Source organism: Astyanax mexicanus, chromosome 18 (genome assembly GCF_023375975.1).
Source record: "Astyanax mexicanus isolate ESR-SI-001 chromosome 18, AstMex3_surface, whole genome shotgun sequence".
Lineage (NCBI taxonomy): Eukaryota > Metazoa > Chordata > Actinopteri > Characiformes > Acestrorhamphidae > Astyanax > Astyanax mexicanus.
In genome coordinates, this window is record NC_064425.1 from 30,530,561 (window position 1) to 30,553,341 (window position 22,781).

Genomic DNA, 22,781 nt, shown 5'->3' on the forward strand with positions numbered 1-22,781 from the left:
TCAAACAAGCATATATTAACAGTTTTTTTTTTTTTTTTTTTACAAAAACGGACCTGCCTGAAAATAGGGTTCAAGTGTGAAGTTGGGATTATGTAACCTCTGCAGTTACACCTACAGTTTACCCATAGCTATAATACAATTTTCACTAGCAACAAGCAATGTGGCTAAAAAAAATAGTGCCCCTCAGGTAAACATATCTGAAAATAGTGCCACTCGGGTAAATGTATCTGAAAATAGTGCCACTCATGTAAATGTATCTGAAAATAGAGCCCCTCAAGTAAATATATCTGAAAATAGCTCCCCTCATGTAAACATACCTGAAAATAGCTCCCCTCAGGTAAACATACCTGAAAATAGCTCCCCTCAGGTAAACATACCTGAAAATAGCTCCCCTCAGGTAAACATACCTGAAAATAGCTCCCCTCAGGTAAATGTATCTGAAAATAGCTCCCCTCAGGTAAATGTATCTGAAAATAGAGCCCCTCAGGTAAACATACCTGAATAGCTCCCCTCAGGTAAACGTATGTGAAAATAGCTCCCCTCAGGTAAACATACCTGAAAATAGCTCCCCTCAGGTAAACATACCTGAAAATAGCTCCCCTCAGGTAAATGTATCTGAAAATAGAGCCCCTCAGGTAAACATACCTGAAAATAGAGCCCCTCAGGTAAACATACCTGAAAATAGAGCCCCTCAGGTAAACATACCTGAAAATAGAGCCCCTCAGGTAAATGTATCTGAAAATCGCTCCCCTCAGGTAAACATACCTGAAAATAGCTCCCCTCAGGTAAACATACTTGAAAATAGCTCCCCTCAGGTAAACATACCTGAAAATAGCTCCCCTCAGGTAAACGTATCTGAAAATAGCTCCCCTCAGGTAAACGTATCTGAAAATAGAGCCCCTCAGGTAAACATACCTGAAAATAGAGCCCCTCAGGTAAACATACCTGAAAATAGAGCCCCTCAGGTAAACATACCTGAAAATAGAGCCCCTCAGGTAAATGTATCTGAAAATAGAGCCCCTCAGGTAAACATACCTGAAAATAGAGCCCCTCAGGTAAATGTATCTGAAAATAGAGCCCCTCAGGTAAATGTATCTGAAAATAGAGCCCCTCAGGTAAACGTATCTGAAAATAGAGCCCCTCAGGTAAACGTATCTGAAAATAGAGCCCCTCAGGTAAATGTATCTGAAAATAGCTCCCCTCAGGTAAGCGTATCTGAAAATAGAGCCCCTCAGGTAAACATACCTGAAAATAGCTCCCCTCAGGTAAACATACCTGAAAATAGCTCCCCTCAGGTAAGCGTATCTGAAAATAGAGCCCCTCAGGTAAACATACCTGAAAATAGAGCCCCTCAGGTAAATGTATCTGAAAATAGTGCCACTCAGGTAAATGTATCTGAAAATAGAGCCCCTCAGGTAAACATACCTAAAAATAGAGCCCCTCAGGTGATCATACCTGAAAATAGTGCCTTTGTGTCCAGAGTTAAAAAAAAAAAAAAAAAAAAAAGTTGAATCAATGTAAATGTTTTTAATCTATTTGTTGTTACTTTATATATTATATATATATTGTACTTTTTTATTTAGCATATTTAAATATTTCTTATATTGGAAGCACAACGTCTGTTCTTAAAAAAAAAAATAATAGTTTTACTGTAAAATGTAATAGTATTATTATGCTAGCTAGTATTTTATGTGGCACATTGTCTTAAAGCTCCTTTGGGATTCCAGATGCAGGAAAAAAGCATTTTCTATAGTGTCCCTTTAAAATGACAAAATTATTGTTTATTGCAATAACTTCTGGGACAATATATCGTCCCGAAAATGTTGTATCGTGACAGGTCTAGTGAACGTAGCTAAAAATAGTGCCCCTTGGGTGAACGTAACTGAAAATAGTGCCCCTCAGGTGAACATACCTTAAAACAGCTGAACATAGCTGAAAATAGCACCCCTCAGGTAAACATACCTAAAAATAGCACCCCTCAGGTAAACAAACGTAAAAATAGCACCCCTCAGGTAAACATACTTAAAAATAGCAACCCTCAGGTGAACATACCTTAAAACAGCTGAACATAGCTGAAAATAGCACCCCTCAGGTAAACAAACGTAAAAATAGCACCCCTCAGGTGAACATACCTAAAAATAGCACCCCTCAGGTAAACATACCTTAAAATAGTGCCCCTCAGGTGAACATACCTGAAAATAGTGGCCCTTGGGTGAACATAGCTAAGCATAGTGCCCCTCAGATAAACATACCTATAAATCACCCCTCAGGGTCCTAAAAAAATGCTTTTTTGTTACATTTACACATCCTCTGCCAACTAAAAGTAACGGACATAGCTAAAAGCAAAGCCTCTTAGAGTCAAAAATAATGCTGTCAGTTCTGATCAGTTTATTTAGCTGTAAAATCAGGAAGCTAACTTAGAGGTTAGGAAATGTCTCTGAAGCTGAGGTCTGACTGTAATCAGAACAATAAAGTGTGATAAAAACTGCTGCTTTACAAGTGACCCCTTTTCCAAACAAAGACCATTCATTCAGCGGTTCAGCCTGACATGTGGTGAGAAACTTAATATCTTACTTTTTGCTTACAAGACTAGCCTTTTCATTCTGTCCAAAGTGAAAGGCTGTACTGTTCACAATGAGGATCTAAAGTGTTAAAACATGATTTTATCTGAGCTTTTTTGCTGCAGAGCACAAAGTGTGTGTATATCTCACACTGCCATGTTTTGAGCATAATACTAAACCAGTCAAACAGAAAGACAGAAATAAAAAAGGTGACCTGAATGAGTCCAGTTTTTGGTCCAGACTGATGGAGTTCAGGGCATTGGACAAGGCCTCCTCCTGCTCCATCTTCACACCTGTCAAACACACACACACACACACACACGCAGAATTACTGAATTATAAAACCAAAAACAAAGCCAAACAGCAAATATATTACATTACGCATTATATACAATAAACCACTGCTACTACTTAAAAATAAAAGTTTAATTGCTCTCAATTCTTAGGTTTACTTTATCAATACACAAAATATTCATAATATTTAGATCCAGAAATATTGCAAATAATCTGTTAATTTGTTAACAAAATGTACTAATCTTATCCAAAATACATAACTCTTAATTTCACATAAAATTTTTGACTTAAGAATGCTACTGTTGCTTAATACATAGTCATGGTTGTAACATGGTTGATGAAACAAATTTGTCATATATTGAAAGTAATTTTATCATTATCAGTGATACAAAATTATACTCTAAAATTAAGATGCCTCAACTGTCAAATAGAAAGTATTCAGGAATATTCTAACAAAAAATTGAAATGGATAGAAAAAAATAAATTGGCTTATTAGAAAAAATAAACCAATGAAAAATAAACATCTGGTCCACACAAATGATCACCATAGTCTTTATTACAATCAAATTTATATTTATATCTTTTCATACTGTAATGTAGCTTGATATATAGTAAAATTAGTACTAGTCTTCACAAAATTAGCAATCAGCATGTATTTAACTTATCAATCTTCCTAAATTTCTGACATGCAAAGGGTCAATTTTCAAAAACATTTAGGGGTGAAATGAGATTTCCCATTTGGCAAAAAATGCATTAAAATTATGCACGTGGCACATGTATTATATGCATACACATCCACAGGTTTTGCATTATATGTAATATTAATGTAATGTAATGAATGTATGTTTGAGGGAAGTTAACTAATGTCTAAAGATGAGGTCTGTTGTGTAGCAATCTACAAGCAATGAAACTGTATGATTATTTAGAGATAAAGACAGACATAGAGAGAGAGAGAGAGAGAGACAAGAGAGAGAGAGAGAGAGAGAGAGAGAGAGAGAGAGAGAGAGAGAGAGAGAGAGAGAGAGACAGGGAATTTTTAATTGACAGTAAAGTAAAAAACTTCATGTAAAATATAAGAGAAGTGTAAAATGCCATTATCCACGGTACAGAGAGAATCATTAAAACCCCCCACATCTTCAAAACCATCAATAATTTACACTGTCTAAATCCTTGACTGTATTAAAACTTTTAAAACCTGACAAATAACACCCGAATCTGACCCAAGATAAAATTAAGCAGATGGCACTTTTTTTCTCAGTTTCTGGCTGTACGGAAAAGCAAAATACTTAAAGGTTATAACTTATAACTAAAAGCTAAAACAATGTAAGTAGTTTAACTCTTAGATAAATAAACAACTGAGCCTAAACACTGGCTAAAAACAATGAGCGAGAGAGAGAAATATATATTTGAATGAAAATGTAACTGTTATGCTGTTTAGGCAGTACACCATCACTGTGAACCTTTAGTTATCTATCTGTGTAAGTTCAGCTAGTCAGACCCGGACCTGCTGCTAACCGCGCGTTATCACCACACTCATCTCTAACACAGAGACTCAGACGATTTAAACACAACGAAGGGATATATAGTTATAATCTACCTGCTCTGTCCCTTTTCCCGAGTCTAAAGAGTTCTGTAGCACTCGGTAGAAGGAGTGTTAATGTAAACTGAGCTCTGGTTCCTCAGGTCCGTGTTTATATTCCTCTCCTCCCATCCATAGCGCTGCTGCTACTACCGCCGCGGCTGCCCAGTGAAGCTCACCACAAATACATCGCTCCAATAATTTCATAATAAGAGTCCTTGAATAAAAGTCCTTCTACTTTGTGCATATTAAAACGTCTTACTGTTACTTTCCGTTCTTTTACTATTTCATCATTACTGTAACATCAGCTATTATATAAAATGGTGTTCTATACACAAATATATAGTGTTTTATACACATTTAACTATTCAAGCCTACTTGGATCCTTTGCTTGGGGAGTGGAGTGTGTACAGTTTCCACCTAACTACATAGAATGGAGCAGTATAATTTCTATTCTAGATACACGTCAACTGTGCAAGACAGACTCTAAAATGTTCTATATATTTTTTTATTTATTTGCATTTCATTATCCACTGTATATTTTTCTTCAGTATATGATTTAAGTTAACTATCCCATACAAAATGTCAATTTTTATATTTATTTACTGTATTCTGTGTCATATGTAACAATATAGTTTATTCTATATATTTATTATTATTTATTTATTTTGGTTTTTGTTTGAAGTCAGCTTAGTTTATCAGAGGGACAAATTGACAGGCCGTATCCAAAAATTCGTCTTAAATGTGCTTTTTTTTGCCAAAGTGACACAAAACTAAGCATAAATTATTCTATTAAGCTCTTGTTTACCCACTCACTGTAAAAAAGTGACTTACATTTTACTTAAATTATACTTGAAAAATTACTTTAATATTACATATTTTGTGGTTTATTAAAAATATAGTTTGCTTTAAACCAGACATCCCAAGTTGCAAATATTTATTTCACAGAGGTACCCCCACACCTGAAAAAAAAAAAAAAAAACACTGCCCACCCACACTAAAAACTGATTGGCTGACTCAGTCTTTGCAGAGAACAGGCCAATCAGAACCCTCTCTTTTTTGCATGCGCTTCATTAATATGCACACGAGGGAAGTGCCCATCTCTCCCTCTCTTTCCCACAAGCGAATGGGGGAAAAAAGGCTGTGTCTGCGTGAGCGTTTGTGTTCACTCGTTCTAGTTTCCAGGAGATTTTATCTGATTTGCTGCCATCAGGGGGCCGTTTTTGATACGCGGTAGACTCCCGCGTCTTCCGGAAGACTTGGGAAGTCTGGATGTCACATGTGTGCAGGAAACCTCATTTATTTTTTTTCTTTGTGTGGGTTTACTGTGATACGAACGGGGAACGGAGTCTGGTTTGCCTGAATGATGGTAGGGGAACGCAGCTGAATGATGGTAAAAATGTTACTACTGTATTGGATGTCACTTTTTCTTTTTCTTTTCACTGTGGAGGGTTTTTAGAGTTTTTTTGAGTTTTGAAAGCCAATAACTATTTCATTTTAATTTTTTTCAAAATAATGCTTGTTATTTTAGGATTGCAGGACTTAAAATTGTTAGCTAGAAGCTGGATGTTGTGGATAGATAGAATTTAGTACAATGCTTCATGCTGGTAGTTTAAAGCAATTTAAAATGATCCCTTTTTGAGTTTACCTGTTAAAATCTCTTAGCCCCCTACGGACCATAAATCAATCATTATGCATATCCAGCAGTGTATTAGACACATCATACCACCATTTACTTTAAGTGCCTTAGACAAATCTAGAAAATGCAGAACAGTGGGAAAATGTAGAAGAATATGCAAGAACAGGGTTGAGAAACACTGCTGTAACGTGAAAGCCACAGTAATAACACATGTCCTGAGTAAATAGTGAGAATCCAAGAAAATCCAAATGTTTTTTTTTCTTTCAGTTTTTGTATATGTTTTGACCAACTATACAGCAACTATACATCACACTATTCAATAGTGATGTTTAAGTCTGAGAAAAGTATGAAAAGAATGTTGCAAAAGTAGTTTTAATTGTAATTTTAATAGGTGAGTTGGGAATATTGAAAATGTAACTTATTTTAATAGTTCAGGGTTAGAGTTAGTCCATCATCTCTGTGCCTGATGCCCATGCTTTTTCGACGATTTTTGCTCTCCTGCCCGACGGGATCGCTCTTTGGCCCCATGGGGCCGCTCCCCAGCCCGATGCGCCATCTCCCCAGCCCAGCTAGGTCGCTCCCCAGCTCGGCGTGCCCGCTCCTGAATGGGCTTAACCGCCATTCATCTCAGCCCTTGCCTACTCCTGCTCGCTGTTCCCGGCGTGGATCTTGGCATGACGACTCTACTGTGGCTTCCACCTCCTGGGTGCTGCTTCCTTCACCTTCTCTCGTCTGCCTCCTTCCTTTTCTGCCCCACTCCCTTCTCTCTCTGCCCTCCCACCTCCAGTGTTTTCTGCTCCTTTGGCCAGTGGCCTTGCTTCTTTCTTTTCCACCGTTCCTGCCCCGCCCCCACTGTTTCCGTTCCCCCTGTTCCCTCAGTTCTCCCCATTCCCTCCAGCAGCCAGCCATGCTTTTAATTCCTTGTGCTCTCTCCTCAGGTGCTCAGGCTCCCCAGCCTCTCATGCTCGCTGCCCGGGTCCATGACGGCTTCTTCTCCCTCTCCACCGCAGTTCCTGCCCCTGTTCTATGTGGAGTTTGGACAGTCTTCTAAAGAAAGATTTCCTGAATAGTACAATTTTTGCAGTATTATAGTAGTACACAGAACGCAATATCTGTGTGGATAAATGTCCGGAGAATGCTTAGCTGCGCACCATGTCACTCATGTCTCTTCAGTACACAGCACTCAGTGTGATTGATATTTAACAATGTCATAAAACTTAAGTGGAAAGAGGAACCAAGTGAAAGTGTCACATTTTGGATATGCAGGAGACCCTTATAAAACAGTTATATTATTGTTTTATGTTAATCCTAAAAAGTTATGTTACCACAGACTGTGGTTATGTGAATAGACCTAATTACATCCATACTCTTTATTTCAGCTTATATTCCTTGTAGGCTATTACTGTGTCTGTGTGTGATTGGCAAGTAAATAACGTTAAATACTTATTTTGACCTAAAACTTGTAAAGTTTTATTGGCATGTAAAAATATAAGAGTGTACCTGTAGCAATACATATATAGTTAGCCCTCGAATATTTCTAGCTCATGTTTAAGTTTCTGGTAAACTGGAAGTTTGTTAGCAAGCTAAATAGCTAAATGCTAGTGTGGAGACTCAGTGTGTGGACATGATCATTTTCACCAGACAAACCAGTACAGAAGCCATAAAAAGCTAAGGGGACTAGACCTTCCAGAGATCATTGGCCATATAAATTCCTCTGTGGCAGAGCACCTTTACAGAGAACTTGGACATTCTCGTTACTTCTTGTGCCAAGTTAAAGATGTTCACTTCATGTTACTTCTCAAATTGTTGTTTCATTTACATAATCAATAAGTAAACATGTCATTTATGAACAAAAGCTTGAGACAGACTCATGGAACTGCAGATGTTGGAAGTGATGGAAGACTCCCTCTTTTTTGGTGCAGGCAAGTTTGATACTGTACTATACTGTTAAAAATGCCTTAACGTTTTACATGTTTTGCTAATAAAGTAATGTAAACCTACTTCACAGACAGAAAAACCTCAGTGTCAAACATTTGAAGAAAACAGCTAACATTGGTTCAGAATTCAAATAGATGGTCCATGTTTCTCGTTTTTTCCCAATCTTGAAAACAAATGAGGTAAACATTAGGTTAAAATGTTGTTTATCAAAAAGTTTATGAGTTTAAATAATATGTATAGCAATACATGAAAAAAAAACATGCAGTACCAAACATCACTGCTTATTCTTTTGATCTTTCATTCAAGATGATGTAGTTCTAACCCAAGTACAGTGACTAAACACAGAAACAATATATAACATTTGTTGCATGTTCCCCCAACCTTCTATAGCAAAAGCTGTCAAAAACATATTCTGAGGTGAAATGTACAACACAATCCCTTGTGCAATCTGGATTGTGTTATGCTGGGGTCAGTGGTGCAAAAAGGGGGTATTCAGCATATGCGACGCATAGGGGCGCTGCACTAGAGGGGTCGCCAAATCGATGCCGGAAAATTATTTCTAGTCGGTATTTTCTGTAAGAGCTGTTTGTTCATGTATGATAATAAACAGGGGCGTCATCTGGCCTGGGCTTTCAGTAGCCCCGAATCGTTTCGCTCAGCTCAGCTGTATTATTAGCAGTGATGGTAACGCCGTTACTTTTTTTTGTAACGAGTAATCTAACTAATTACTCTGACTGTAACTATAACGCTGTTACCATTTCCGACACCCCGTTACTGCACGTTACTTTAGCAGCTGAATGACCTTTTTTTTTTACAGACAAAGGGCCCTATCGTTCAACCCGCGCAAGGCGTGTAGGGTGGCGCGTTGCCACCCGTCAACAGTCTATTTTAGGCCTTGAATGCGTCCTTAAAATAGCGTTGGACTTTTGGATAAATTTAACGCTGATGGGCGTGGTGGTCTGGAAATGATGTGTGTTCAGGTAAATTTCTGGGGTGTTTCTATCTTGGCGGCGGAAAAAAGCTTTGCGCGATTGATCCCCCTTCTTTACCACAGAAAAATAAAGCTCACCCAGAGCCTTCAGCAATCAACTATAAAAATAAAATATACTTAAAAATCTGCACAGTAACTATAAATTATTATTAGTTATATTTATTTCTGTCAGTTATAAGGATTTATGTTTAGTACACAGTAAATAACTAACTATAACTGTAGCAGACAGGCATTCTGCTGTTTAAGAATTTCAACAGATGCTTATTCTCACTCTGGAGTTTTTGATATGGAAAATTAAAAGAGAAAAGAACTTTGACTAAACATATATTTATTTTATTTAACTTTGCTATTATTTAACTGAATTTCACTTTTATATCTGAAAAATAAAGCACATTGTCGGCGTCTGGTGCTGCCCATCAATTATATAAAACTTAAAACATTTGAAATACACAGAAATATAAAGCTATACGTTACAATTTGTTTCTTATAACCAGGGCAAATGTATTAAAATATTAAATATATTAATTAATTAAGAACTCATCCAGCTCTTAAATGTTGCAGGCATGCAAAGTGGTGCTTGGCGCAGTGCGCGCGGCATTGCGTGCAGAATAACATCTCTCTTCTAAAAAAAAAACGTTTTAATAAATAAGGTCGGACAAGTGTAGTTAAATTCATGTTATTAAATTCACTAAAGCCAACAAATGTACAGATAATTAATCAAGAGAAATCAGGCAAAATGCGCTGCGCCTCTCTCTCTCTCTCTCTCTCTCTCTTTCGCAGCGCGCGAGGCTATTAAATAAATAAATATTATAAAACTCAGTTCAGTCAAATAAAAATTAGTAAGGACCTGTAAGTTAATCAAATATTGTCAAATATAAAGGATATGTTGAGGTTTTGATGAGCTGTTTTCATGATTTGAAACTGAAACTAACCAAAACTTTTATTATTATGCGCAGAAAGCCTGTGATTGTTTTAAATGAGTTTTTTAATGGATTGTTGTTTTTGTCCATTCTTTTGTTTTGTTTATATATACATTTTTCCTTTGAGTGTGGTTTGGTTTGTTTAATTTGTATCCCCAGATGCTATTTGGTTTTTACGGTTATTTTCAGTATTACAAGTCTTAGTAATTTTCTTTGGTCGTGTGGAGTTTTTCGTTTCTTATTTTTTTAAATTCGTTAGATTATATTTTTGTCAACATTTTGGGTTTATTTTCGTTTGTTATTTTTCTAATAATAATAGTAATTACATAATTTATTTTCTTTAGTTATTTTTTTTTTCGGGGCAAGTAACGCAATAGTTACTTTTACTGGTAACTAGTTACTTTTATAGTGAAGTAACTCCGTTAGTAACTATAACTAATTACTTTTTTAAAGTAACTTTCTAGAAGAAAGGTAACTGAATTAACCATGTAAACTGTGATATGTTTCTGATAGCTGGTTAAAAATACATGTCTCTGAATCAAAACACACAGATCAAGGTTTAGAATGTACCTGAGCAGCCAATAACTAGTTCATTTTCAAATAAATACTGTGTTTTTATTAATTTAGGATTGCAGGATTACTGTAAGCTATATTTAACAAAAATGTATTTAGCTAACCAGTTAGCTAGAAGATGGATGATGTGGATAGCCAGAATTTAGTTCTATACTTAGTTTAAAGGAGTTTATTAACCCTGGTCTCTGCCCTAACATTGTAAAATGACAACGAAAAAACACTTAACTCGCCCGCTGGCGAGACCCTCCCCCAGGGTCTGAGCTTGTGGCATGGTCCAACTCCCCCAGGAAGCATGCAGGTCATACTCAAGCTTTGCCAGCTTCTCTGGTGATCAACTGGCTCTTTTCAAGCGGCCACCATTTTAAATTAAAAGTGAGGCTGTGATGGGAGGAAATAGAAGTAAGTCCACACTCAACAATGGTCTTCAGCTATTACCACGTTTGACCACGATCTAGAAAAATGGACTGAAGGGGGATGTTTATTAACAAGAACAGTTTTGTTAAAAGGATAAAGCAACTGTATAGAGGAGTACATCACTAATATCAAAGGAGTGTTAAGGTTTTAGCCAACATTAGCTAACCTCCCTAATGCTAGCTAGCTGGCGCTAGCCCGACTCTCCAAGCCCAGTGAACAGTGCTGCTAATTCTGCAGGTTAACAAGTCATAACTTATAAATTAAAGCTAGGTTAGCTATTTAACTTAAAGCTATGGAAGCCCATTCACGACACCTAAAAAATAAAAATACTCCAGCAATTTTTTTAAATTATTATTAAGTAAATTGCTTTCTCAATATTTTGAGATACTAAGTCAATATTTTGAGATACTAAGTCAATATTTTGAGATACTAGTAGGCTGTACAGAGACAGAAGCAGGTGAGACAAAGACGCAAAATGGAAACTATCATTGAGGATTACTTCAGACGTGGATTCACAAATCATGAAATATTGGTGCTTTTAGAGGAATCACACAATATCAAAATAAGCCCCCGGATCTTGGACGAGGCTGAAGTTAGCTTCTTATTCGCCAGTGTCTCACTCAGATTTCCGTTCCACCTTAAATGCTGGCTGAACATACATGCGCCCGCCAGTAGATGGCGCATTTTAACAGTAAAAAGCAGCATGTAAGCAAAGCGCTGTGCAAACGCTCTGAATAAAGGAGAGAACAAAATGCGAGGGACAGAGTTTAATTCTGAGTGAAATATAATGTAAATAAAAATTAGACAATATGAATTAAAACGTTATTGCTCTCACTTTTGGCCTAATTCCCAGGTCATTATCTACAGGCGGGCGCATGTATGTTCAGTCAGCATTTAAGGTGGAACGGAAATCTGAGTTAGACACTGGCGAATATATAATCACGTCTTATGAACTGAAATTATAAAATAAGAAAAAGAATTAAATAAATAAAATAAAATTAAATAAATAAATAATATAAAAGCCTTCCATTGTATCTAATTGACTATTATAAATTTTATTATTAATTGACTTATTATTATTATTATTTTTTTTTTTTTAGAAATGTAATGTTTTCTTTGCAATGTGCAGGGGTTCAAACATCCACAACTAACACAATTAAAAGAATGACCCTATATGTGAGGATTGCTTACAGCAGCTGTGATTGGCTGGGCAGTTTTAGGGTGAGCTGAAAACGAGCATTGTGATTGGCTCAGTTCATCAGTAATCAACATCCTATTAAATAAAACGCTCAGCTCTTCTATTTCCCCAATTACTGCTCCCTCTCTCCATTCCTGCTGCTCATCACCTCTCCTCAATTCCTCCACAATCTGGAAGCAGCCATAGCACTTCTACCTGGCGCGCGTTGGTGACATAACGCGAAAAAAAAAAAAAAACACGTGACTCTCAAGACCGATTGGAACTTCGATGCCATGGTTGCACCAAGGCAGCGTCAGAACTTGTGACGTCATTCGAACAGGAGTATAAATATGATCACAACTCACTACAACATTTCAGATACTTCAGAACACTGAAGAGAGCAGAGCTGAGCGTAATGAATATTAGTAAGTACTGTACAAACACTGCATGAAGGCATTTTAAATTTAATCTTCTTAAATTCTTGTCTAGGAAAACATAAACTAGCTAAAATCATCCTTCTCTAATGATCACTCAAACCAAATAAGGTAGCATTTGTTTTTCTGTCCAAAAATAACAACACTGAAAGGGCCTAAACACTGAATTATTATTCAGTGTTTAGGCCCTTTCAGTCTTGTTATAAAAATATAACAGTCTCTGTATAAAAATACAGAAAGGTTGCACACCCTCTAAAAAATCTAGCGTGGTCAGCTCAAGCTGGTTAAGATGATTGACCAGCCTAGGTTTGGCCCAGTAGGGTATGTTTAAATTTTTTATGGATAGTTAAGCTGGTCTAGCATTATTAACCTGACTAAACTAGATAACCAGTATGACCAAGCTAAACTGGTTAAATAACTGCAATATTACTAAGCTGGTCAAGAGCTGGTTATCTAGTTTTCATGCCAGTCTAAAGTATGTTTTCACCTAGATACCAGCTTTTCCAGCTCAGACCATCTAAAAGCCGTTACCAGCTTATTAGAGCTCTGTTACCTGTTCTAATGGAGTATATAAAGTTTGATCTTATCTTATGTATGTTCAAAGGAATGAGGGATGAAAAACGACAAACAGATGAGTGCGGTTCTGTGAGGCTGTGAATTAGACCTTAGTTACGATGGTTCATGAAGTTTAACGTGTTTAATCTTTTTATTTCTAAACAGGTAAAACGATAATGTCTACAGACAGCCAAGACCTTGACAACAAAGTCACGGTGTCTAAAGAAGTCGGGCTCTCCATCGAGGACCCCTGTGCAGACTCTTTAAATGAGAGCTCCCTGGCCCTGAGTGCACCTGCAGAGGATGCGGCGCACCAGGCCGAGGAGGGCACAGTTACTGATGAGGACGAGAGACCCGCGTGGAGCAGCAAGTTTCTCTACATCCTCGCTCAGGTGGGCTTCTCCGTGGGACTCGGCAACGTATGGAGGTTCCCCTACCTGTGTCAGAAGAACGGTGGAGGTAAGTCAAGCTTCTATACAGAGTATTTATATTAGTCTATTATCACATTATATGTGATAATGTGACATTATATATATATATAATAGGTATAAAATGGAGACAAAGTTTCTGATTCTTTTATTGAAATGGAAATACCCATTATTAAAAGCTTTGTCTTAGAAGAAAAAAATGTGATTAATTGTGATTGATCACAGCATTCTATTGTGATTCATTTTCCTACTTATATATCTGTATATCTCCCCCCCCCCCCCCAATAGGAGCATTCCTGGTGCCCTACGTCATCCTACTACTTTTGATTGGCATCCCACTGTTCTTTCTGGAGCTTGCCGTGGGGCAGCTGATCCGTCGGGGCTGCATCGGGGTCTGGAACCACATCAGCCCTCGCCTGGGAGGCATTGGCTTTGCCAGCTTTGTGGTGAGTTTTGTGCAGAGCTCCGGTGTATTTGGCTGTATATTGTGCTGTATTCAGTGCTCCTGACCTGGATTTCACATGATGTTTTTTATGTGTCCTCTGCAACTGCAGGCTGGCTTCTTTGCAGCCCTCTACTACAACGTGATCGTCGGCTGGAGTATCTTCTATTTCACCCAGTCTTTTCAGGAGCCCCTGCCTTGGAAAGACTGCCCTCTTATCACGAATGCAACCGGCTCATGTGAGATGATTTGCAAGATGTTGAGAGATATTAGTTTTAACATAGTTAATTTAAAAAGATTAAGTTACAATAGTACCTATGCAAACACATTAAATACATTAAGTGAAATACATAATCTCCATTCAATCTTAAGACCTAAAGCAGAGCTCAAACTCCATCCTGCTCACATTAGATCTAACACCAACTGTTCTTGTTATACAGACATCGTGCCGGAATGTGAAAAGAGCTCCGCTACCACCTACTACTGGTATCGTGAAGCTCTGGACATCTCCAATTCCATCTCGGAGAGTGGAGGACTGAACTGGAAGATGACCCTCTGTCTGCTGGGCGCATGGATAATAGTGTGTCTGTCAATGATGAAGGGCATTCAGACTTCAGGGAAGGTAAGTGTAAAAACAGTAGTGAATAAGTGTGATACCAGTAAAATATTTCTAATCCAGAAAATGATAAAAAAAAAAACTGAGTGCTAAATGGTAGACCTGAAAAATTAAGAACGGCATTTCCAAAATTTAAGCCTTAACAGAAATTCTGTATGATGTTTTTGTTCTCTACAAACATTTGATCTTTCATTTCATTACTAAATGATATACCCCAGAATGAGCCTAAAGATATAAAAATATTTACATTTACATTTATTGGAGAACTTTTTAAAAACTGACGGTTAACAATATGTTCTTTGATTGTCTGCAGGTGGTTTACTTCAGCTCCCTGTTTCCGTATTTGGTGCTGTTCTGTTTCTTGGTGAGAGCCATGCTCCTGGAAGGCTCTGTGGATGGAATTGTCCACATGTTCACCCCAAAGGTAAGACCCTAAATACACAAGGACACCATGTCTGTGAATCAGTGAAAGATCCTCACTCTAATAACTAAATGTCTTACAAATAGCAAAATGTTTGCACCCCTGCTCCAATTACATGTATTTCTTAATTAAAAGGCACAGTTTAGGTTGTTGGCTCAGTCTGATAAGAGTGTTTGTGTGTTTTTTTTTTTTCAGATTGAGATCATGCTGGATCCTACAGTGTGGAGAGATGCTGCTATTCAGATCTTCTTCGCTCTGGGCCTGGGCTGTGGTGGAGTCATCGCCTTCTCCAGTTACAACAAGAAGGATAACAACTGCCACTCCGACGCTGTGCTCGTCTCGTTCATCAACTTCTTCACGTCTATATTAGCTACGCTGGTGGTGTTTGCAGTGCTGGGCTTTAAAGCCAACATTGTGACCACCAAATGCGTCGAGCTGTAAGTCCCACCTTTTTACTGAAGCCAATACAGGGGAAGGTTGTTGTGTTTTGCATTTAGAAATATAGGAAAATGTATGAGAACCTATTGTATTTTACCAAAATGTAGAATTAGCAGCCACTGCACTTTTTATTAGGCTGTGGAAGTTGAGCAGCAAAAGTTGCTGATAAGGTTAAGGATACAGTCTTTTGTAAATATTATTGAAATTGAATAAATTAATAGTTTTACATATTAAAATGTTCAGTGTTTTTAAATGATGGATTAAATCTATTGCCATGTAACTGGTCACAATAACAATAAAATGTTCTCTTGTTTTACTAAATTTCAGGAACACACAGAAGATAGTTGGTTATCTGGGTACCGAGATAAGTTACGATGTGATCCCACCTCACATCGACTTCAGTAAAGTGAGCAGGGAAGATTACCAGCAGATAATTGGAGTAATTCGTGGTGTGAAGGAGAACGATTTCTCTCAGCTGGGACTAGACAGCTGTGATATTACAGAGGAGCTGAACCAGGTAAGCAGGAGTTAAATAGCCCTTTCTACATCAGACACAGTTACAGTAGTACCTGAACTTTACTCTCACCCTAGGAGAATGGGGTGGGTGGGATGGTGATTACCAGCATCCAGACTTCAGTCATTTACTTGTGTTAAAATCAATCATATCCTCAAGACAATGCTTTAAAATCTAGTGGAATGCCTTCACTGGACAGTAGAGACTTTTTTTTAAACGAAAATACAATGAATGAACAGGTGTCCCACTACTTTTGTCTATATAGTGTAGCTAAAAACCACTATACACTAAAAAGAGACATAAAATTAGGTTTTTGAAATAGTCTATGACCCAAATATTGTAAAAAATGTGTGCATAATTTATTTATCATGCATTATGTCTTTCTCTCCAACTCTCTCAATCTCTCAGGGTGTTCAGGGTACAGGGCTGGCCTTCATTGCTTTCACCGAGGCCATGACCCACTTCCCCGGCTCACCCTTCTGGTCAGTAATGTTCTTCCTCATGCTGACGAGTCTGGGCCTGGGCAGCATGTTCGGCAACATGGAGGGTATCATCACGCCCATTGTGGACACTTTTAAAATCCGCAAGGAGTATATCACAGGTCAGTCTAAAAGCTAAGCCAATTTACACATAATTTGCATTGTTTGGTGTAATATCTCATTAGTGTAACTACAGTAAATCTAATCTATTGAACACTGTTATTCACATCATCTTAATCCGCTCTTCTTACAGTGGGCTGCTGTATCCTGTCGTTCTTCGTTGGCTTGATGTTCGTTCAGCGATCAGGAAACTACTTTGTCTCCATGATGGATGAATACTCTGCCTCACTGCCGCTCCTTCCCATCGTATTTCTGGAAAACGTGGCTGTGGCCTGGATCTACGGAACTGACAGGTATGTTACATATTTTTTACATATAGACAAAGTTGGATTCATTGGGTTTTTAATAATAATATTGGCACAGCGCTGCAGCTTTATAGCTGTTACACACAGTTACTGATGAGTTAACTTTGTTCTAGTTACTAAATTCCTTTCTTATTACAGCAAATCATGTCATGTAGTGATTTGTCTCTACTGTGCAGTGAGCTTAATCATGAAAACCTGACTGTCTGTTTTTTCTCAGATTTTACGAGGATTTAAAGGAGATGCTGGGCTTTAGACCGTTCCGTGTTTATTATTACATGTGGAAGTACATCACTCCTCTGCTGCTCCTGGCTATGCTGGTTGCCAGCCTTGTTCAGATGGGTCTGGCCCCTCCCACTTACACTGCCTGGATCCAAGAGCTGGTGAGTCCTGCCGCACTTCTAATGCTAACTTTAAAATCTTAGATTAAGAGAATTATACCAATCTGTTGTACTAATAGCCTGTTTCCTATACACAAACACATGCTCTTAGCTCATTCAGTGCACTGTAAAGACAGATAATTTACTAAGTAGCAGTTAAGGCTTAACAAGTGCAATAAATCTGTTGTCTGTGCAAATGCCTCCTATATTCAAAAGCCTTTAACAGGAAGGCATGATAACAACTAAAACCAACTCAGGATTGAGGTTGCTGGCATTTCCCAGAATAATCCTTTTTCTGTGTGTGTTTGTTTCTCAGGCTCAGGAGCAATCCCTCAGCTTCCCACCGTGGGGTCTGGCAGTCTGCATCACGCTGATGGTAATCGCCGTCCTGCCTTTGCCTGTGGTCTTCTGTCTGCGCTACTGCAACATCAAAAACAAGAACGCCATCATGAAAGAGAGCGCGAGACACACCAGGGAGGAGGAAGAAGAGGGTAAAGCATCATCATCCATGACTTCCAGCAGCAGCAGCAGCTCCCGCAAGGAGAGCAGCTCTAGGCAGACTGACCCTGAGACCAACAGCCACGACAGCGCCAATTACGTGGTGGTCGATATAACTGAAATGACCGAGTCAGTGGTGTGAGGAGTGAAAATATCACTCAGCAATTAACATAAATCATAGTTTATATATGGACCACAGTCTGCAAAAATATTTTAAAAATATGTTTTAGTTTAGCTTTGAACTGTATATAGTTTTAGGGGTGCTTCTTCAATTGGAGGAACTTTTTTTTGGACATAGTAGCATTTGATTTCTGTAAGGATTTTTTTAAAGATAACAATATGAGCTCTTGCAACAAATAACTATAGATCATTGCTCCCTTCTGGGAGAAACCAATTATTATGTGCTTTATTCATAATAAAAAAATTACTTACAACAATAAAGCATTATGAAAGAGTGTGCGACGAACCAGGGAGGAGGATGAAGAGGATGACGTCAGTCTGCTCCAGGTAAAGACTCCCAGTGAAGCTCTGTCACCCATGACTTCAATCAGCAGCTCCCGCAAGGAGAGCAGCTCTACACAAGACGACCCTGAGACCAATTACAGCCAGTGTGGGACTGTGTTGTGGTGTGGGGTGTGTGTAGTATGGGGAGTGGAGCGTGGTGTGGTGTGGGGTGTGTGTAGTATGGGGAGTGGAGCGTGGTGTGGTGTGGGGTGTGTGTAGTATGGGGAGTGGAGCGTGGTGTGGTGTGGGGTGTGTGTAGTATGGGGAGTGGAGCGTGGTGTGGTGTGGGGTGTGTGTAGTATGGGGAGTGGAGCGTGGTGTGGTGTGGGGTGTGTGTAGTATGGGGAGTGGAGCGTGGTGTGGTGTGGGGTGTGTGTAGTATGGGGAGTGGAGCGTGGTGTGGTTTGGGGTGTGTGTATGTGGAGTGTGGTGTGGGTTCTATCAGGGGTTTGGTGTGTGCATGCAGGGCCAAATGGTTAATATATAATTATTAGTTGCAAGAGCTCATTTGTTATATTTTAAGAAAGGAAATACGTTTAGATTGTAGTTTTTGTTCTGTTATTTGTTTGTAATGTCCGGGTCGACCCGAGGGGGATGGGTTCCTCTTACTGAGTCTTGGTTCCTCCCAAGGTTTCTTCCTCTTAGTATGAGGGAGTTTTTCCTTGCCACTGTTGTCGCCACAATCTTGTCCCTGTTGGCATCACTGTGGTGCTGCTCGTAAGAGGCTTGGACCCGTTTCTCCAGTTGAAGAATCCACCCATACACAGCCTTAGCCTTCAATAATCTTTAAAACAGTTAATTCATGTAATCTGATTGAAGCTAATAAAACTCTTATTGCAGACAGTTTGGAGTTTTTTGTTGTTGTTGTTTTTTGTTAAGATGTTTAAAAGAGTGGTGCTTTTAACGACAGGAAGCAAATGTACCAATGCAACCTTTCTAGTGATCCAGACATCCTTAAAGACTGGTTGAAGAATATATTTTCTTTATCTAATTTAAGGGCATTATGTATGCCAAGTTTGTATTGTAGATTTAGAGCTATCTGGTTCTTTTGCACCATAGCATGTTGATGGAGGCATGGCCACACCGGCCAACAACCTAAAACAGTGTGGAGCACTTATGTTACTGGATTCATCTCCACAATTGACAAGTTATGGCTACATAAAGTTACAGATTGGAAACTAAACAGATTTGTTAGTCATAAGCATAAACTTCTGGCACTTTTGGTACATGAAGCTACACAAATGTAATTTTTCATAGACTTCAGAGAAAGAAATTCAAACATAGATGATGAGAACCTTTGACATTCATCCATAAACCATGCTCTATGCCCACTTTAATCTTATGCTGTTGAAGAAAACCCAATAGAACATTTCTGTGAAATAATCAACACCTTGTGGATGGCATTTTCAAATAATTGTTTTTAAAATGAGTGCCTAACTTCATTTGTTTATACAAAATACCAAGAATGTTGTACATTTAAGGTATTCTGTAACAATATAATATAAATATATTTATCTAATGATAGTTTGAACAAATAAAAAAACAAACAGCAATGTACCAATATACAATAATTAAAACGATGTTTGTTTATCAGTCAGGGTGAGAATTTTAACCTTGAGTACATCAATCATCAGTGTAGTGACATTCTCATATACACAATCCAAACAGAAAGCATTGACTAACACCCTCAACAGAAAAGAGAGAAAAAAAACCTGAAAATGTATTACACAAGTGAGGCAGGTGAAAAAAGTGATTACAGATTATTAACACAAGTTTAAAACATTTATTTTATCCAATTCATTTGTACACATTTAAATCAGAGGTATTTCTAAAAAAAAAATGGTTAATAGCCAATGCCAGCAACAAAAAACCCTCAAGAAAAATCTAAAAGCGGAAGATGGACCCACACACACACAAAAGACACAGATAAGACATTTTCAGTATCTTCTCATATGGCATGACACTATGTAATTTGGTGTGACATCCAGCATTGTAACAATTTTTTACAACTCCAACAGGGTGGCCGCGGGTCCTTAAAAAGTCTTAAATGGTATTAAATTTCATTTTTGTCAAATAAGGCCTTGAAAATTCTTATTTTGTCTTAAATTTTCAACCAAAATGTCTTACATTTGCGGAGCTAAATTTAGGGGGGAATAATTTCGTCAGCCATGTGTTGAACTTCGGGGGTGGAAATCGGTAGTTAGCCATGCAGTGCCAACCCATTCTCATTTCCCAGGCGCATGAAATGGTACGCAAAACTAAACACCGGCATGCGTGCTACACACGCATAGTGCTGCGTACACATGCTATGCTGCTATTAAGTATAGCCTGGGGTCAAAGTCACACGTTGGCTACAGTGTGCTGTGCCATAGGTATTTTAAAAATAAAAGTTGGCCTGCTATAAAGCAGGTTTTTATAATGTGAGATTCAAAGTTTGAACACAAGGTGTCGCTATTGCATAAACCCATTTTAAATTTTAAATGCTCCTCACCTCCTTTCCTTCCTTCATTACGCCTACATTAATTTTCCTGAGCTTTTGAGAGAACATGGCAACTCCAAGAAAAACGGAAAATAGACAGCGAATGCAGAACATTTCAGGCACGTTGGGAAAATTACTTTTTTTCAGAGTTCAGAGGGAAGTGTGCATTAATTTGTTTTATTCGTCAGGAATCAGTTGCCGTAATGAAGTATAATATTAATTGAGTATAATATTAATTGACATTAATTGAAACAAAACGTCAATTAGAAAAATCACAACACTGTCAAAAATAGATATAGTAACTCAGGTAAAATGGTGTGCAAGTTTTCTTTGCAGGTGGAAAAAGAAAGCTCCCGCACCAAAGGCGCCAAAGACAGGTGACTTAAACTGAGATTTTCAGTGTGGCACATTGTGTAGCTGTAATTTGTTGGAGCTCAGTCTCTAAAGATGATTTTTTACAGACAGAAAGAAAAGACGGCAGTCAGAAGAGGCAGGGGACTAAGATGCACTCACACCCAACACATTCACAAAGAGACTGAACTAAAAACCCCCACCATTCCTCATAGGCGTGCACACAACTCTGCCCTTTATTAACCAAAGTGCCCTTTTGAATCTTCGTTTTTATATATATATATTATTATTATTATTAAGATTTTACTGAGGCCGGTTTGAAATTATCTTTTGAAAACCTGAGCGATTAAAAACAAGTGAAAACAATGCACTGAAATCAGCTGGCACACACCCGACCGCTCTCTTCCTCCGTCACGTGACCCCGCGCGGCCGCGCGCAAGGCACATTAAATTTGATATTCATGTTGAAGCCAGAAATATATTTAGGGCTTGATTTGTACATGAATGATGACAGCAAAGCTATTGATACGGTCTTAAATTGCATGAGGTAAAGTAAAATGCATTTTTGTGATTGGTTCAGAGATCATTTTAAAAATTGTTTTTTGCTTGCATTGTGCTTATATTGTGCTTGCATTGTGCTTATATACAAATAATTTAGGTAGAGTTTGCTAATGTATGTGTTAAGCTGAACGTTTTTTGTTGTATAGGTTTTGTTAGGCAACATAAATTAACACATTCAATTGTAAAAGAAGAAACGGAAAGTTTCCCATTACCTGTGAAAAATGCCCATCTGCATTCATGTATTGACAAGACTCAGTAGCCTATAACTCCTTCTTGTACTTTTTGGTCTTTTTACTGTCTTAATCGTAGGCCTATATTGATGTACTAATTGCAGCACAATGCCAAGAAAGGAGAGGCTGAAAAGAGAGAAAGTAAAGGAGCCACAGCAGGCAGCCCAGGGAAGCAGCTCTCTGCTCTCCTGGATGAAAGCAAAGACAAATGATGAAAGGTGAGTCAAGGTCAGAATCACGTAACTGTTTAGCGCTTTATATGCTATTGATCTGCTCCTTTGAATTAATGATTTTGAAATCTTAAAAGCTGTTCATCTTTTATTTTTAAGTGGTTTGTACTAAATCAGCAGGTATTAAGATAGCTATTATTTTGTACCATAAGTCATTTCCATGTTACAAGACTTCCAGTCATGTTGCCCTAATAGCCCATTATTGAAAACTAATGTGGCACATTTGTTAAATCTATTATTATTATTATTATTATTATTATTATTATTATTATTTTATAGCCAGTCACAGCAGGGAAGAAGCTTTATACCATCAACATGTACCAGGGCAGGAGATGAGGGACAGTCCAAGGCAGACACAAAAAAAGACCAGGATGAGGGAGAACAGATGCAGGGAGACCAGCAGGATGAGGGAGAACAGATGCAGGGAGACCAGCAGGATGAGGGAGAACAGATGCAGGGAGACCAGCAGGATGAGGGAGAACAGATGCAGGGAGACCAGCAGGATGAGGGAGAACAGATGCAGGGAGACCAGCAGGATGAGGGAGAACAGATGCAGGGAGACCAGCAGGATGAGGGAGAACAGATGCAGGGAGACCAGCAGGATGAGGGAGAACAGATGCAGGGAGACCAGCAGGATGAGGGAGAACAGATGCAGGGAGACCAGCAGGATGAGGGAGAACAGATGCAGGGAGACCAGTAAGATAAAGGAAAACA

The 22,781-nt window shown here is 38.3% G+C and overlaps 2 protein-coding genes and 1 long non-coding RNA gene across 5 annotated transcripts in view; 2 read left to right on the top strand and 1 right to left on the bottom strand.

The window, feature by feature from the left end:
* The window catches only part of inpp5ka (inositol polyphosphate-5-phosphatase Ka), a 29,041-nt gene extending 24,431 nt beyond the window's left edge, over positions 1–4,610 (bottom strand). The window contains exons 1-2 of one of the 2 annotated variants that reach the window (XM_022686098.2): positions 4,453–4,610; positions 2,776–2,854 (exon numbers count right to left, since the gene is read on the bottom strand). In XM_022686098.2, coding sequence (XP_022541819.2) covers positions 2,776–2,846 — 71 coding nt within the window. In that variant the 5' untranslated portion in view covers positions 2,847–2,854; positions 4,453–4,610. The remainder of the gene's footprint in view (positions 1–2,775; positions 2,855–4,452) is intronic. The other variant, XM_022686099.2, reaches the window with a different exon arrangement.
* LOC125782577 (uncharacterized) lies at positions 584–1,436 on the top strand. Its single transcript, XR_007425289.1, has 4 exons — positions 584–725; positions 906–995; positions 1,026–1,085; positions 1,326–1,436. It is a non-coding gene; the product is annotated as an uncharacterized LOC125782577 (long non-coding RNA).
* Positions 4,611–12,478: 7,868 nt separating the features above from the next.
* Positions 12,479–19,060, top strand: LOC111196738 (sodium-dependent neutral amino acid transporter B(0)AT2-like). Of its 2 annotated transcripts, XM_049467376.1 has the most exons (12): positions 12,479–12,511; positions 13,241–13,534; positions 13,792–13,949; positions 14,058–14,184; positions 14,386–14,567; positions 14,875–14,985; positions 15,178–15,419; positions 15,748–15,937; positions 16,343–16,535; positions 16,667–16,826; positions 17,056–17,218; positions 17,532–19,060. In XM_049467376.1, exons 1-12 carry the CDS (start codon positions 12,502–12,504, stop codon positions 17,853–17,855), a joined length of 2,154 nt encoding a protein of 717 aa, XP_049323333.1. In that variant the 5' UTR covers positions 12,479–12,501; the 3' UTR covers positions 17,856–19,060. The 2 variants fall into 2 exon arrangements, with proteins under 2 accessions (XP_049323333.1, XP_049323334.1); XM_049467377.1 differs by lacking the exon at positions 12,479–12,511 and having other exon boundaries at positions 13,359–13,534; positions 14,074–14,184.
* The last annotated feature ends 3,721 nt before the right edge of the window (positions 19,061–22,781 follow it).

Excerpts from the sequence above, each read along its gene's own strand:
- LOC111196738 (XM_049467376.1), top strand. Across the intron at positions 14,185-14,385 it reads CACGAATGCAACCGGCTCAT|ACATCGTGCCGGAATGTGAA; the intron begins GTGAGATGATTT and ends CTTGTTATACAG. Across the intron at positions 16,536-16,666 it reads CCGCAAGGAGTATATCACAG|TGGGCTGCTGTATCCTGTCG; the intron begins GTCAGTCTAAAA and ends CTCTTCTTACAG.